The sequence below is a fragment of the Postia placenta genome, assembly GCF_002117355.1.
Source record: "Postia placenta MAD-698-R-SB12 unplaced genomic scaffold POSPLAscaffold_15, whole genome shotgun sequence".
In the NCBI taxonomy this organism is placed as follows: Eukaryota; Fungi; Basidiomycota; class Agaricomycetes; order Polyporales; family Adustoporiaceae; genus Rhodonia; species Rhodonia placenta.
The window spans coordinates 727,121-741,124 of NW_020169846.1; the positions used below are offsets into that span (position 1 = coordinate 727,121).

Below are 14,004 nucleotides of genomic sequence, written 5' to 3' on the forward strand. Positions count from 1 at the left end.
TTGTGCGCGGCTCAAGCGCGGGCGTATGCAAATACGATAATCTCTTCATAACCCCACCTTCATTGCACCAACTCCACACTGTCTTTTGCATCATCTTCACATCCGACTAGATTTTCGGCTTACTTCTCTTCTACAACTACAACAATGTTCACAGTTGCTATCCTGATCTCTTGGTTTTCTCTGGCTCGAGCAGCCTTATACGTGCGTCAATATTGCGTTACACAGGCTTCGAGGTGATTAGATTGCGACGGTGTCTAGGTGAACGAGCCCATTGCGAGCTCAGCCTGCTATGGCGGGCAACCCTGCACTGTCTCCTGGCTAGATGACGGGGAACAGCCTCTTCTGAGCAAGATCGGAGCATGCTATGTGGGATTGTATAATGGCGAAGGGGTATGTGATCGAGTATAATTATGACGCGCTCCTAACGCTGTGATGTGATTAGCTACCAGTGCAGCAGATCGAACCCGTGAACGTCGCGAGCGCACATTCTCTCGTATTCACGGTGAGGCCTCTATATCTTTGTAGAGTACCTGATTAAATGCTGATACATTCTGCTAGCCTGATCCTTCCGCTGGTCCTTCCGCTGGTGACTAGTAAGTTCTCGCTTGAAGGGAATTCCGTTCGTCCTATCAAGGGATATGACCTATCTGCGGTCATCTCCTTTGCTCTGCTGAAGCAGCGTTATGGATGTCGCCGTGCGCGCTAACGGATTCGACCTGTTGAGGCCGCGGGGTACTTTGAAGGAGCTATGATGCGTGATGAAGAGATCATCGAGGAGCTTCTCAGCTTGACATCTATCATAAGCACTGCCATTCAATATCCTAAGTGCCCTATTCTGGCTGTTGTCCGACCCCACGATGGGGAATAACCCTGGGCTAGAACTAGTGCCGGGCAAAACATCGCGAATTGTATCCTTGGACATTTTGCAACAGTGGGAAGTTAACTTGAACGATCTTGCTACCCTTGTTCGAAGCCTCTTGTGAATGAGATCATGCAGCGACTGACACTGGGTACGCAGTTACCTCAATTTTACTTCTGTATCCCTCATGGTCAACCAGACGTCTCGCTACACGCAATACTCGGCGGATTTCTCGTGAGTCCCCCTTCGCTTTAGCTCACACAACATCACTGAACGTCTGACCTTGGGCTCGTCAACAGTCTTACATCTATGTCGGGTAGCCTCTCATCGCCCATCGCCAGCGACACCTCTGCACTTCCCGTTCCCTCGAGCGTGCTTAGCCCCACGTCGAATCGTGTAGAGTCTACGTCCACCATCTCCAACTCCTTCTCGTCCTACGAGACCATCAGCAGTGTCACCCTACCCAGCAGCGTTCACACCTCGTCTTCCGCAAGGCTGACAAGTTCACGCGCGCCAAGCTCGTCTGTCACCACAGCTTCTGCCTCTTCCTCGACGACAGTGTCGTCTGCGCACACATCAGCTGCGATCCATTCCCGTAATCTGACGATGGGGCCAGTGCACCTCGTCGTCTTAGCGTGGATCCTTGCATTTTACCGCTCGCTGCTGTAGCAGCTCACCAGATACCCCTTTCATACCGCTACCTTGCTTTGCCGCTGTTGCTTTCTTGATCTGTACGTGCGCTACCTACAAAGCTGTGCGCGCCACCCACAGTGTTTACCCACCCTATCAGCGATACCTCCAGCGATGTCGCTCGGTCGATTGTAGAGACTCTACTCTTGTATTTGTACATCACAGGCGTGTTGGCGACACCCACCGTACCTTAGAACATGCGTCTGTTGGTAGATACAGTTTTACGATTATTAGACCATGTCTGATGAGTATCTTTTATCGTGCGCATTTAAATGAATGTCCCCCCGACGGTGCATTTGCACGTCGGGGGGGGGGGAGCGACGGTCAGGGAGGTGGTGGCTCGTCTACGGTGGGCTCAACCTTCGTTAGCGCTGGTGTTCTGCGAGCCATATCCTCATTCAGAAGTGGAAGTCGATGATCTCATGCCGGACTCGCAGACGACAAGGACCGCCGCGGCGATGGGAAGATGGTGTGTGTGGCACCCGGGTCGTCCACAGCAGAAGATCAATGCCGCTCGATGCCCAGTCTGTTCGCCAGCCCAACTTTACGTCCATAAATGCAAGCTAATCTCCTAATGCCGTGAATGCAATTGAACGAGTAGCGGATGACGAAGAGCTAGCAGCGTGACGGCCTCAAGGCCCAGATGAGGCAGATTGAGACGACAGTCAGTGACGAAGGTCTGACGCGGACGTGCGACGCTGCCTGCGAGCTGCCTGCTATGCGGTTGAACGATGAAGGCGGGGCTGGTGTTATCCTGGAATATGGTGGAACACCATAAGCGTAGGCATCCACACTCAGCAGCACGGCAGTCGATTCAGTTTTTGTATGCCGAATCATGGACGGCATTATCAAGGAGTCCATTTGAGACACGCAAATTGTCCGAATACCCGTGCAGAACATGTTTTATAAGGCGTCCGGTGGTTCTTCTGTCAATGATCCTGGAGTCCTAGAGCAAGCGGCGTTGTTGCGGCTGATATGCAGTACTCATCAGATGGAATGGGATGACCTAAGGCGGGTCGAGAGTCCACTCGGACTGACAGAGGCCTTCTGAAGGCCGTAGTCTGAGGCGTGATGCCCGAGAATGTCGTACTGCCTCTCACAGCTCCGGCGATAATCACGGCTTGAGCATACATCGCTAGCGCGTACAGCTTGAATCCATCTGATTTGAGGGACTCTCACGTATGTACAAGTCTGCTTGACAGGGTCTACTGGACAGGTTCCGCTGAGGACGGAGAGAAACTGTGTTTTCTTGGTGAGAGCACTGCAGTAGGAAAGCCAACACATTGCCGAAATTGTCAGAAAGAATATAACAGTCGCTATGAGCGCGCATATCCATTGATCTATACCTGTGACATACGATCTATGTCAGTCTGTTAGCGACGTCCCAATGACATGAAAGCACGCACTATATGATGTAACATCGATGTGCGACGATCAGTTTTTATCTTTCTAGCTGCCTAGCTAGGCCCCGCCAGCCTGTGATAGAGCTGCGGCATTAGACATCGTACCAACACTGCAAGCGTACAGACGCATACATTTCCGAGGTGTCGCTTGTGTTAGCTGGAGGTTTGTACATCTCAATTTCGTGCATGACTTTCAAAATTCCCCGCTCATGCCAATTCGTCTTCATCATAGCTTCATCAGCTGCCTTGAGGAATCGGGCTATATCAGAGGGGCTGATCGCTTCATTGGTGTATCAGAGGAGATAGACGTCTACATGTTCAAGAGAGTCGAAGACATCGCGCGCCATCAGACCCTGTACTAGAGGTCCCATTTGAGCGATGTCATTTTCAGCCTTATTGGCAATGGTCCACATGGGGTCGAGGGAGCAGCGGAACTTGAATGAAAAATGATGAATGGAATGCGCGGAGATGGAGTTCACTATGTTGGCTATTCTTGGTGCGGCAATGTCCATAGCTTCTCCTAAGTCGTAGAATAGCGTAAGCGAACTCAACCCTGTGTTGAGGTTGAGACAGGAATCTACGCCTGTACAATGAGTAGATAGCATCAGCTGCTTTGTATTAACGTCTGTGTTAAGAGCGGCGACTTGCCGTCATAAATCACAGGAATATCTGCCTGTCGCAGCGATCCACCGACATAGCGCAGAATCAAATCTAGGGACGCGTGCCACTCCGAGTGGGCTCGAATAGATGGCCTAATTCAAAGGTCGTACAGTGTCTACTTTTGAACAGAAGGCGTCGCCTGCATCCAAGGGAACAGCTTCTGCATTTCCCCCGATGTCATGGAGAGGATATGTACAATCGCCAGTCGCAGCGCGCTTCCTGTCGCCTGACTGCTGGGCAGGAAATGCTGAACCTCTTTCGAGACAACGCCATCCAGGAAAAGGGCAGTTGACCATCATCGAAGGTCCTCACGACAGAGCGCGTTACAAGAACAATGTCCCACTAGTGCTTAGCCCGCTGATGCCGTCGCTCCGCTCACTTTCAATGACAAAGATGCGAAGGGTGCATGCGCAGTCCCCTTCATCCCACTGCTACGCAAATCATCGCATTGTTCGTCTCTGCCGCACAGCTCGAATTGACCAGCTGCACGTTTCAGCAATACGATGGGTTTCGGCGGTTCATCTGTGCCGTGCGACTTTGTGATCAGACTCGCCCGAAGAGATAAAAACGACTGGCTGCACACCATGATCGAGCGACGCGAGTACAGCTGCTCAAGGACACTGGGTCATCCCAGAGGAAGTCTATGATTCTGTCTGTTGTCTCTGGAGGACGTAGCACTAACATAGCAGCAGGGACAGCCGATAATGCCTGCAGAGGACTGCGAGCTTTGAGACCTAGAACCGGCTTACTCCGTAGAGACCCACAGTTAATTGTGTCTGAGGGTGCACACGCAGACATACACGAAGAGCAAAGAGCACATAATCGCCTTTGATCAGTACTCGAAGCAAAATTCGACATGATGACGTATTCTTTAGGATAAGGCTTCTATTGTGCACCGTTCGGCTTCCAGGGGTTTAAGGTCCTTTTGACTAGATCTGTGAGTCTTCTGAATGAGGACATGGGAAAGGAGCAACTTGCTCGCGGCTCGGAGTCTAGAGGCAGCAGCTTCTTCAGGTTCAGCTTGTAGACTCGAACACGTGAGCCTGTGTCACAGTTGTGGGCACGTGACAGTGAACAGTGGACACAATCGTGTGACACCATAGCTCGTAGTCACTCCTCACACCAAACAGCAGAAGGTATGTGTCGCCTCCCCAGAAACTATGAACTCATACCTTGGCTGACGGAATTTATACAAGAAGCGAAGCTCGCGCACCACCACCTCGTCGCGTTCACCCTTGCCACCTCACACAATTGTCCGCCTTAACGAGGACTATGCCGTGGAGTCCCAGCTCTTCGGCTGGCTTGTCACCTTCGACCAAGTTGCCGACATCGACCTTCGTATAGATTGCAATCCCCTTGACCCATAAGGACCTTGATTGGTGGGAGAAGACTGCCCGTGGAGGCGCACTCACCTGGAAGCTGAAACAATTGACCGACATCGAGACCATTAGAGTCAGGTCTGCTTATGCAGACTACGACGTGGACCCGGCACTCAAGGATAGCGTCTTTGATGCCGTCTTCGTGATATCGTGCTACGAGCGAGGTGTCCGTTCGCCTCCCACAAGGGCACAATACGACGAACTGCTCTCGATATTGAAGTTCTTTGAAATCGAAGAGGCGAGTGGACGGTGGTTTGTTGAGAGGAGCGTGGGTCTGGCCGTCAAGAAGAAATATGGCATTATATAATTATGACACTTCTATTTACAAGCTTGTTGTCTGGAGCGTACGTTGGCGACATTGCAATCGTTTCGCAAAGCTCTGGCATACACAACTCTATTCGCGTGGGTCCTCTGCATTCGCATATACATTGTGTCAAGACTGAGAATAAACTATACAGCGCATGGAATTCCGACGATGAAAGCGCGATATTGAGTATGGTACCTACCAACTGCGTTACCTACTATTCCGATATGTGAATCAACGCGAGAGACATGCCAGGGTGGGTATCAACGCTTTCTGTAGCGCCCTCCACGACTGCAGTGACCCCATCGTCAGACCAGGCACACATTGCAAACTACGGCATAGCACGCACCTGGCTTCAACCTCGATCCTTGCCCGTTTCCGCTCATGCATCTCCCGAGCCTTCTCATTGATCACACTGGTTGGTCTCCTGCGTATCAGGGAATCCAATCTCCCAGTAGCCTGGAGGTGTCAGCGGACTCTCCCACTGCTGAGGATGCCTCGAAATCTCTTGCCGATGCTTGGCAATGGCTTGCTCCTGTTCTGCCTCGTCCGCATCAATGTCCAGGTCGACGGAGGTGAGGTGCTCTGAAGACAGCGCCTTTCCTTTACCCTTGCCAGACGGACTAGCCCCAGCGTCTATATGTTTGTGATTAGCGCGAGCGGTGCGCTTGGAGGAGTTGACTGTGGAGATCTCCACAGAGGTGCTTGCAGATGAGCGGGCAGTGGCCTTCGGCCTCGTAATACTGACGATGACGTTCATGAATATCTCTTAGAGATGAACGTAGGGAGCGACAGACCTCGCGACAGCATTCGCAGTCAAAAGCGTGTCAATTTCGTACAACGCGTTGATGGTGGTCGGATCAGTGCTGGTAGCAGCATATACTTAGTCATTTAACGAGGCAAAGGCCTCGAGATGAATATCACACCTGGTACTAGCGGCATATCGCCCCCTGCCCTTGTATGCAGAGTAATCCGGCTGACGTCTCTTCCTCTCGGTAGGACTGTGCTCATTGTCCTTGTCCTTCCGTGGAGTCGATGGAGTACTGGAGGGCGTCGTTCGCCTCTATTTTGGCGACCGAGGAGTTGAGTGCGTGGACGATGATCGCGCAGAGAGGTCTCTCGCAGGCAGCGGCTCGGGTGTGGTGCGGGCAAGTGGGGGAGCTGGTTGGGCAAGTATCTGTTCACCACCATCAGCGCGTGCGACACGGTGAGGGACAGGCTGGGTTCCAGTGACATGCCGTGACGATTTGAGCAACTCTATGCCTATTACACCCTCAAACGAGTCGTCCTCGCGGAGTCGCGCCGGTACAAATAACACTCTTGTATTGCACTGAACATTTTCACAGGTACAAAGAAGATCTCAACGCATCTATTGACACGACTCAAGAATCATCAAACAATATGCAGTGCTTCGTGAACCCGAGGCTTGCGAACGCGGCCGTGAGCAACTTTATACACCCCATTGTATCAAGGCGACACAAGAAGCCTGTGCAGAGAATCAAATTGGTAATGATCCGTTGGCGCCCTGACCCGAAATGTACTCACCGTATCAATCATAAAAAATTCCCTTAGGCGACACCAGGGGCATCCCGCGCTCGTCGTTTATCTCGCGGGCTGTGTTATCCACGAACTCTTCCGCAGTCTTCTTCACCCCACCTGACAACCTCCCCGCCTCCTCGATGTCCCCGAGGACAGTTATGCACCAGTTGGCACAACCGCTCCCACTGGCTACGTCGAACCGAAACTTGTAACGCTTCTTGTCTTGGATGACAAGTGTAAGCATGTCAGCGACGGTCCACCCCTCTCCTACGATGTCCCAGAACTTGGTGGCGATAGGATTCCGGGTAAGATCGTAGGGTCGACTTATCGCGATTGTATTTGCCAACCCAGTCGCCTTGCTCAAGAGGGTCACATGGAGCTCGATTGATGCCCTGCGACTCAGATACTGCTCATCAAGATCTCCAACTGCAACGGGGAGGTTGAGCTCGAAGAATAGTCTAGGGCAACGTAAGTGGGAAACTTAAGATAGATACTCCAGCGCCCGCACTTACCGCCAATGGTAAGAGTAGGCGGATTTATTGACGTCGTATGTACGCGTACAAGCCAAGTAAACGCGCTTGATTGTCCGCTCCTTGTCAGCGGTTGTGACGGAAGTAGTGTTGGAAGTCGAGACGTTATCGGAGCCTCCACCGTCTACAAATTTGGTTCCGATATCATGCATCAAAGCGGGGTGCATGATGGATATCAGTGGGGGAACGTTCTGGTTGACTTGGCTGAGCCCCCCACACAGGACTCGGAAACTTATATACTACGGAGAAAATCTGATTTCGTATCCCGACGGCCATAAAATTCGGTCAGTTAGATACAGTTCTATGAAAATGATGAACGGAACTTTTTGAAATACTGATCCGGACTACGCTAATGGCACGCGGTTCTTCAAGATGCTCTCAACAGCTCGTCGAGGTCTTGCTCGCCGGCAGTAGGCGTGCTGATTCCATGCAGTCGGTAAAACTAAAACCAATGCAGGTATACAGAAATACACGGGATACGGAGTAAAACCTCAACACACTGCTAAGGAATCGACCTGTTTTGTGCGGAAACCTAGATAATATCCAAAGGGGGTGTTCGCAGATCAGGGTCGCTCACATACGGGAACATACCACGCACATTTAGTTTGAAGGCGGGAATGATCATAACTCCGTTGTGATTCCAAACACTTGAAGCCGACGTACGGCCGCCTTTCACCAGGAGATTGGCTGACGGAGCGCTGTATCCGTGTACGCCGTGGACACTAGAAGCAGAGCTTTTGTTGGAATCGATGTCCCTTCATCCCAGCTTATTCAAGACAGTACCCGCTGATGTCGTGCTGTCCTCGATACGGAGTCACGCTGTGACAACTAACACGCTCCCAACTCCCAATTTATTCAATAAGGGAGACTGTTATAGTAGGCGGGTAATGAGTACCGGATCGAGCTATATTTCAGAGTCCTATTGCTCACGAGATTTATCGCGTCAATTCGTTATTCGGTCAGTGTAGGAGCATGAGCACCTGTTGGCATAGCCCAATATACAGCAAAGACGCGCCCCTCGTGTGTATACCAGCTCGCCGCACACATGTCTACCGTCTATTCCTCGGGCGAATCATCATGTTACAGGTCCCAAACCAAGCTAGATAGGCTCGAGAACAGCCCCAGTCAGTTAACTACGCCTTCCCGTCGTCGCCCAGAGTGATATTCCGCAAATGGAGGTGCTCGTGATCAAGCACGAGGATCGGTTTAGAACCCGCAAACGGCGGACAGTTCATGTGGGATTCGTGGGACCGTTTAGTAGTCCGCAATCTCCCATCGAGCCAGGAAATTGGATTCACCAGTTGCCAGACCCTATCATCATTCTAGCATCGATGGATCATCTATGAGCAACCGGGAACCTGGACGTCAATATGTACAATCCGTGGATGTCTAAGCTGGCGCACGTAATCTCGGAGTGTGCATGCGATGACAAGCTTTCGCCAGACACTCATGCTGTGCTAGCGATTATCGAGTACGTGTCTCTTGACGCACTCCATAATCAGATCATTTGTGCTTGGAGAAACGTAAAGGCCCGAGGACGGGGATTGACGTCCAGGTACGAGCGATTCTCATTGTACGAGCTTCGTGCTCCTGTGACCAGTAAATGCCCGTCCTGACACTGGCTCGAAGAGGCTCGGAGATGAAGAGTAGTCGCGGACGTAAGGTAAATTTGTAGAGAGACTCTGGCTTTGCAAACGTGTCGCAAAGTCGGAGGACCTTTTCATCCGTCAGCTTTTCTTCCCACCATGTCTCTGTCTAAGTAGATCACACAATGGCTAGGATAGTTCAGATGTTGGCTAGACTGACTAGTTAATTGGGATCAAGTGTAGTGACTCTCCGGCTGAGCCGTGCAAAATGGATACAGATTTATTGTGGAACACAACCTCCTCCGAGCTGCGCATCAGCTTCCATCGCACGAGGTTCGTATTCTCCGATGTAGTAGCATAATTCGGGTACTTCTTCGTTTGTAGATTATTCCTGCCACCAGGTCTTGCTCTATACACGCATGTTCATTATGCACTACACACAACAAGCAGACAATATTTGCATTACTATTGAGCTCAGGTTGAGCGGCCGTCTGATTCACCCATGAACGAGGATGCAGGCCGGCGCTCAGGCCAACCGATGAATGCTGAGGATCAATGTTCACATCAGGCACTTTGCTCTGCATTACTATGAAATTTGAAATTACGCACGACTTCCAAGGAATTCATCAATCGTAAGTCTATTCAGAAATGCCGCTTAAATGCCGCGAGACAGTGACAAGCGACTTTGTGGTATTATGAAGCGCCCAAATGTGGCTGAAAACGGTCGCTTAAGCGTGCGATCGTGACCTGATCAGCTCGCGAAGGGCTGACCAGCCAATCATGGCAGTGAGATTGCACCCGCGGTGCGGCGTAGTCGCTCAGCAAACATCGTTGATCAAGGGAATCATCCACGTACAATCCTATGCGCTCAGCTCCTGCCGGGTTTTAGGACACATGCTCGAACTTGAAGGTGTCCTATACCCATACTTTTTTAATGCCCACATTAGGACCGTTCAAAATTGCCGCTTAAATCTCGCTGGAAAACAAGCGACCTTTCGCTGCTGTTGAGCGCCCACATGTGGCTGAAGGTCGCTGAAAGGTGTCACAGATGACTAAGCGTCATGCAGCCGTGATTTGATCACGTTCTCGGCCTCGCGAAGGGCTGATGAGCCAATCAGATTGGCGAATCATGCAAGCGTGACATGGCCATAAGCCAGAATCTGCGAGCGCTTGCGACGAGCACTCGCTTATTTCTCGCTGTTCGAGGAGGGTAGCTCAGATTCTGCTCGCTGCTTTTGGCTGCTCAAACGTCGCTTGTTTTCCAGCGAAGTTTAAGCGGCTTTTTTGAAGGGTCCTAATATGTTGAATGTGCATTGCGTGTACTACGTGAAGTGAGGCCGTCAATTGAGACCGGCCACCATGATGATGGGAGACTGTAGCACATGGAGCTTCGATGCCGAGCATGTCACTGTCAACCAAATGACCACTGATACCGTGTATTCTTCAGACACAATTCAAGAACAAGCGAGCGAGCGCAAATGCTAGCGACGAGGGATTCCATGTAGCAGAAGCATCGAAGCACCGTGGCACCGTCTAATGTTATCGATCAAACTTTACATGCACGGTCGAACTGGGATATTAATTGACGTCTGATCAGTGTAATGTGTGAGGTTTTTGGCGGGATCCAGTCAGGAGGCTAATCCGGTGATACATCGCAAGGATTCGGTGAAAAAATATATGGGAAGCTACTAATTGCGCTGAGGCGCTGAATAGCTTGTAGAGACGAACGCGATTAAAAACAACTTTCCCAAACCGTAGGGTTTGTCGTCTACACTATCTTAATTAGATTCACTCAAAGAGTCATATCTCCCCTACTCTGCAAAATCAGCCCAAAGTGTGCGTGTGGACGGCAATTTAGAATCCGAATGATCTTCGCCACACTGGTACACATGTGTTCACAGAGGGCATTTTCTTTGTTCTCCGATCTGGATGACGAGAGACGCTCCAATTTCAGTGTGGGTACCTATGTGCACGCACCATTATGGTGTTGTCCTACGGCTGTAAATGCTCATCTAGAATAAACCTTTTCCCCCGTTGAACAACTCACTTGCTTCGCAAATGGTATGGTTCTATATCCCTGTTCGCAACTGTGAAACTGCATAGCCATGATTCGATGTGTTCAAGTTATGCAAAACATCGTGCGCAGCCAGCGCTGCAGTGACTCAAATCAAGCCTTCTCTGACGCGTGGTTAATGAGCCTCAATTTCTCAGTCCGCGTACGCTCCCGCAGAGAGACACGCGCAGAACCTCAGAAAGCTTTGGCTCGGAGTTTGGCCTGGTATACGCCTTGAGGAGACTATGTATGCTTCCGGAACATCTGGACCATGGTCAGGGTGACGGTATCTCCGAGCGGGACATCCTGTGATTCTGTTCATAACAAGGTGAAAACACAAGTACGGTAGTGCATCCCCAACCGGTAGACCAGACTTTTCATCTCCGCCGGTGTCCTCTGGAAGACCACTGCAAAGGGCCTCGGTGATCAGCTGGAACAGACTCCTTCTCGCAGCCTGCGGAACACACGTACGTACAGCAATAGTTATTTTTGGCGAGATCTTATTTGAGAGGAAGAGACGGACATATGCATTATCGGATATCCAGATAGGGGCTTCCGTACTCCGTGACACTTCTCTAACAAACCTTGATCATCTCTGGGCCGCATTGAGCACCCTAAAGCATCTGACCTCTGGGATGTCTCGTAGTGAATTGTAGTTCTTCCTAGCCGAAGTTCAACAAATCTAAGTAACGCGCATGCAGTGACCATTGACTCTCGCCGTACTCTTCAGTGGGTTTTCCAGTGGGAAGATAACAACACATTCATTGAGAGCACACCTGCTTGCAAGCTGCTAGAACTCGTTCCGCGTGCAGTCGTTGCTACGCCGCACGCGGGAGCTCAAGCGCACAAGCACCGCTCGGTCCTCGGAGCTCGGTTCAGATTGATGGGTGTCTACTCGTGAAAACCTCAATAAACACAATATTGAGACCATGACAATGAGCCTTCTCTGCAAATCCAGACATTACAGTATGGAGCTCCTGCATCATTATACATTACGATATGCCAGGTGTCTCAAATTTCTCTCAGCATCAGGCACGCCGCACCAATACCCTTGCAATAGCAAGTGTGAAGATCAGTATCTGTGTACAAGCGGGTCCGGGACAAAGAAGCCGGTGGTCATACCATACAGCGCGGCTACATAACTATACATGTCGCGGGCATACCAGCCCGCAACTAACCTTCGCACCCATTTCCACCAACTCGGTTGAGGATCGGTGAAGAGCATACCACCAGCCTCGAACCATGGAGGATAAACCCCCGAGCTACCCCAGTCAATCAACCATAGCTTCCCGTCGTCACCCAGCACGACATTCCGCGGAGTAAGATCCCCATGAACAAGGACCAGCGGCTCTCTCTGCACAAACGGCGGGGTATCGAGGCTTCGCTCCCTGATGTATTGTGAGACCCGCAAGCGTCCATTGAGCCATTCGAACAACGCTGCGGCAGATGAGAAGGGGCCGCAATGATACTCAGCACCCATTGCGGGGCCAAAGCACTTCAGCGGCTTTGAGAGATCATCCGTGAGCGGCCCGGGGATTTGGCGTTCAATCTGCTCTGTCCGTACGCGTCTGAGCTGGCGGATGTAGCCACGGAGCGTCCATGCGATGACGAACTTCCGCCAGAGGCTGAGGTCTTCCCAGCACCAGTCGAGCGAGCGCCCTTTGATGTATTCCATAGCCAGGAAGAACGTGTCACCACGTTTGAATATGCGCAATGGTTTGGGAACGGGGATCGATGTCTGAGCGCGAGCGATCTCCATCGCGCGAGATTCGAATTCCCCAAGCTTATACCAGCCCGTTTTGACAATTACACGAGGTGATATGATGAAAATAGGTGGAGGTTGCAGACGGGGTTGGGAAGAGCCGAGAATGCGCAGTTCTGGAGACTTCTTGCATAGCTCAAAGATCTCTTGGTCGGAGAGAGATTCCTCCCACCATAACTCGCTCTGTGCGCGTATGTCTGAGCTTTCTCATGAGCTACGCGTAGACAGCACTTACTTTACTGTCAAGCTCCGGTTGAGGGACCGTCTGCCTGAACCATGAGAAAGGACGTAGACCACTCAGGCCGACACTGAAGCTGAATGATCGCATCGGGTGCTTTGCGCTGCAATGTTAGTAAGTCGAGAGCAACGCACGAATTTTCTGTGTAGCTACCTATGACTGAGGGTCGTGTTGAGACAAGCGTGTAGGAGGCACGTGTTGGACGCTTCAGGAAGCAGTCAATGTTTGTCTGTGTGGGCGTCATGGCTCAAGCGCTCAATCTGGGCATTAGTTCCCGCACTTCGTATCTCAGTCTGGAGAACTTGCTAAGGCCATCTGAATTGTTTCAGATGTCGGAATTCACTGGTCCTGAGAACGCAGATAGTGTGGAGAAAAGCGTGTGTCCTTCAGCTGAGTTGACACTTGTCTCTGTCACCAATAGTTGCGTCGAGCCCTCATCGTGAACCGGAGGTTCTTCCAGTGACCTTCCTTTTTATTGTTACGTTGTCCCATCGCACCCCAAGGGTCTCATCGATAGGGTCCAGTCCATACAGATGATAGGAAATAAGCATTACCGCCGGGCGTGCGGCATTGACCATTCATCCCTCTAGTATTGGGTCCGAATCCCGATGAGAATGGGTCGTCTGAAGGAGACCGCAGTTCGGACAATCGGCGGCACAGGCGGCCTCAGCGCAGATTACGACACTGTCTAGATCACCTAACGTGATTCTAGCTGAAGGCGTGTAGTCATGCAAGAACAATGGGCAAGCGCAAATGGCAATGGCCAAGAAGATCATCATATAGTAGAAGCATCGCAATAATGCTACCGTCTGATCTCATCGATAGAAGACTGCGTGCAGCATGCATGGCTGAACCGGGATATTAGGATCCTGTGAAGCGTGAACTCGGTGCTCTGTGAGAATCTAGTCAGGATGATGCATCAGTTGATGCAATGCAAGGATTCTGTAGTGAGACGAATGGGAGACTCTTGGTTGTAATGAGGCGCTGCACAGCGTACGATA

General features: G+C 51.1%; 6 protein-coding genes across 6 annotated transcripts; 1 reads left to right on the top strand and 5 right to left on the bottom strand.

Moving 5' to 3' along the window:
- Positions 1-144: 144 nt before the first annotated feature.
- Positions 145-752, top strand: POSPLADRAFT_1049516 (hypothetical protein; the record flags this gene model as incomplete). The annotated part of the gene is made up of 5 exons (XM_024479769.1): positions 145-201; positions 259-390; positions 443-502; positions 559-593; positions 680-752. 5 exons carry the CDS (start codon positions 145-147, stop codon positions 750-752), a joined length of 357 nt encoding a protein of 118 aa, XP_024335087.1.
- A 373-nt stretch (positions 753-1,125) lies between these two features.
- Positions 1,126-1,709, bottom strand: POSPLADRAFT_1049518 (hypothetical protein; the record flags this gene model as incomplete). The annotated part of the gene is made up of 4 exons (XM_024479770.1): positions 1,126-1,293; positions 1,339-1,424; positions 1,537-1,603; positions 1,629-1,709. The coding sequence occupies 4 exons, from the start codon at positions 1,707-1,709 to the stop codon at positions 1,126-1,128; spliced, it is 402 nt and encodes a 133-aa protein (XP_024335088.1).
- A 3,132-nt stretch (positions 1,710-4,841) lies between these two features.
- On the bottom strand, positions 4,842-6,055 carry POSPLADRAFT_1154290 (hypothetical protein; the record flags this gene model as incomplete). The annotated part of the gene is made up of 5 exons (XM_024486835.1): positions 4,842-4,983; positions 5,021-5,265; positions 5,318-5,402; positions 5,645-5,710; positions 5,781-6,055. 5 exons carry the CDS (start codon positions 6,053-6,055, stop codon positions 4,842-4,844), a joined length of 813 nt encoding a protein of 270 aa, XP_024335089.1.
- Positions 6,056-6,844: 789 nt separating this feature from the next.
- Positions 6,845-7,531, bottom strand: POSPLADRAFT_1049519 (hypothetical protein; the record flags this gene model as incomplete). Its single annotated transcript, XM_024479771.1, has 2 exons — positions 6,845-7,292; positions 7,347-7,531. The coding sequence occupies 2 exons, from the start codon at positions 7,529-7,531 to the stop codon at positions 6,845-6,847; spliced, it is 633 nt and encodes a 210-aa protein (XP_024335090.1).
- Positions 7,532-10,742: 3,211 nt separating this feature from the next.
- On the bottom strand, positions 10,743-11,457 carry POSPLADRAFT_1154409 (hypothetical protein; the record flags this gene model as incomplete). The annotated part of the gene is made up of 4 exons (XM_024486846.1): positions 10,743-10,913; positions 10,998-11,045; positions 11,171-11,267; positions 11,348-11,457. Coding segments are annotated over 4 exons (426 nt in total), but the record flags the coding sequence as incomplete, so codon positions are not given.
- Positions 11,458-12,075: 618 nt separating this feature from the next.
- On the bottom strand, positions 12,076-13,581 carry POSPLADRAFT_1154572 (hypothetical protein; the record flags this gene model as incomplete). Its single annotated transcript, XM_024486858.1, has 2 exons — positions 12,076-12,967; positions 13,535-13,581. 2 exons carry the CDS (start codon positions 13,579-13,581, stop codon positions 12,076-12,078), a joined length of 939 nt encoding a protein of 312 aa, XP_024335092.1.
- Between the last annotated feature and the right edge of the window lie 423 nt (positions 13,582-14,004).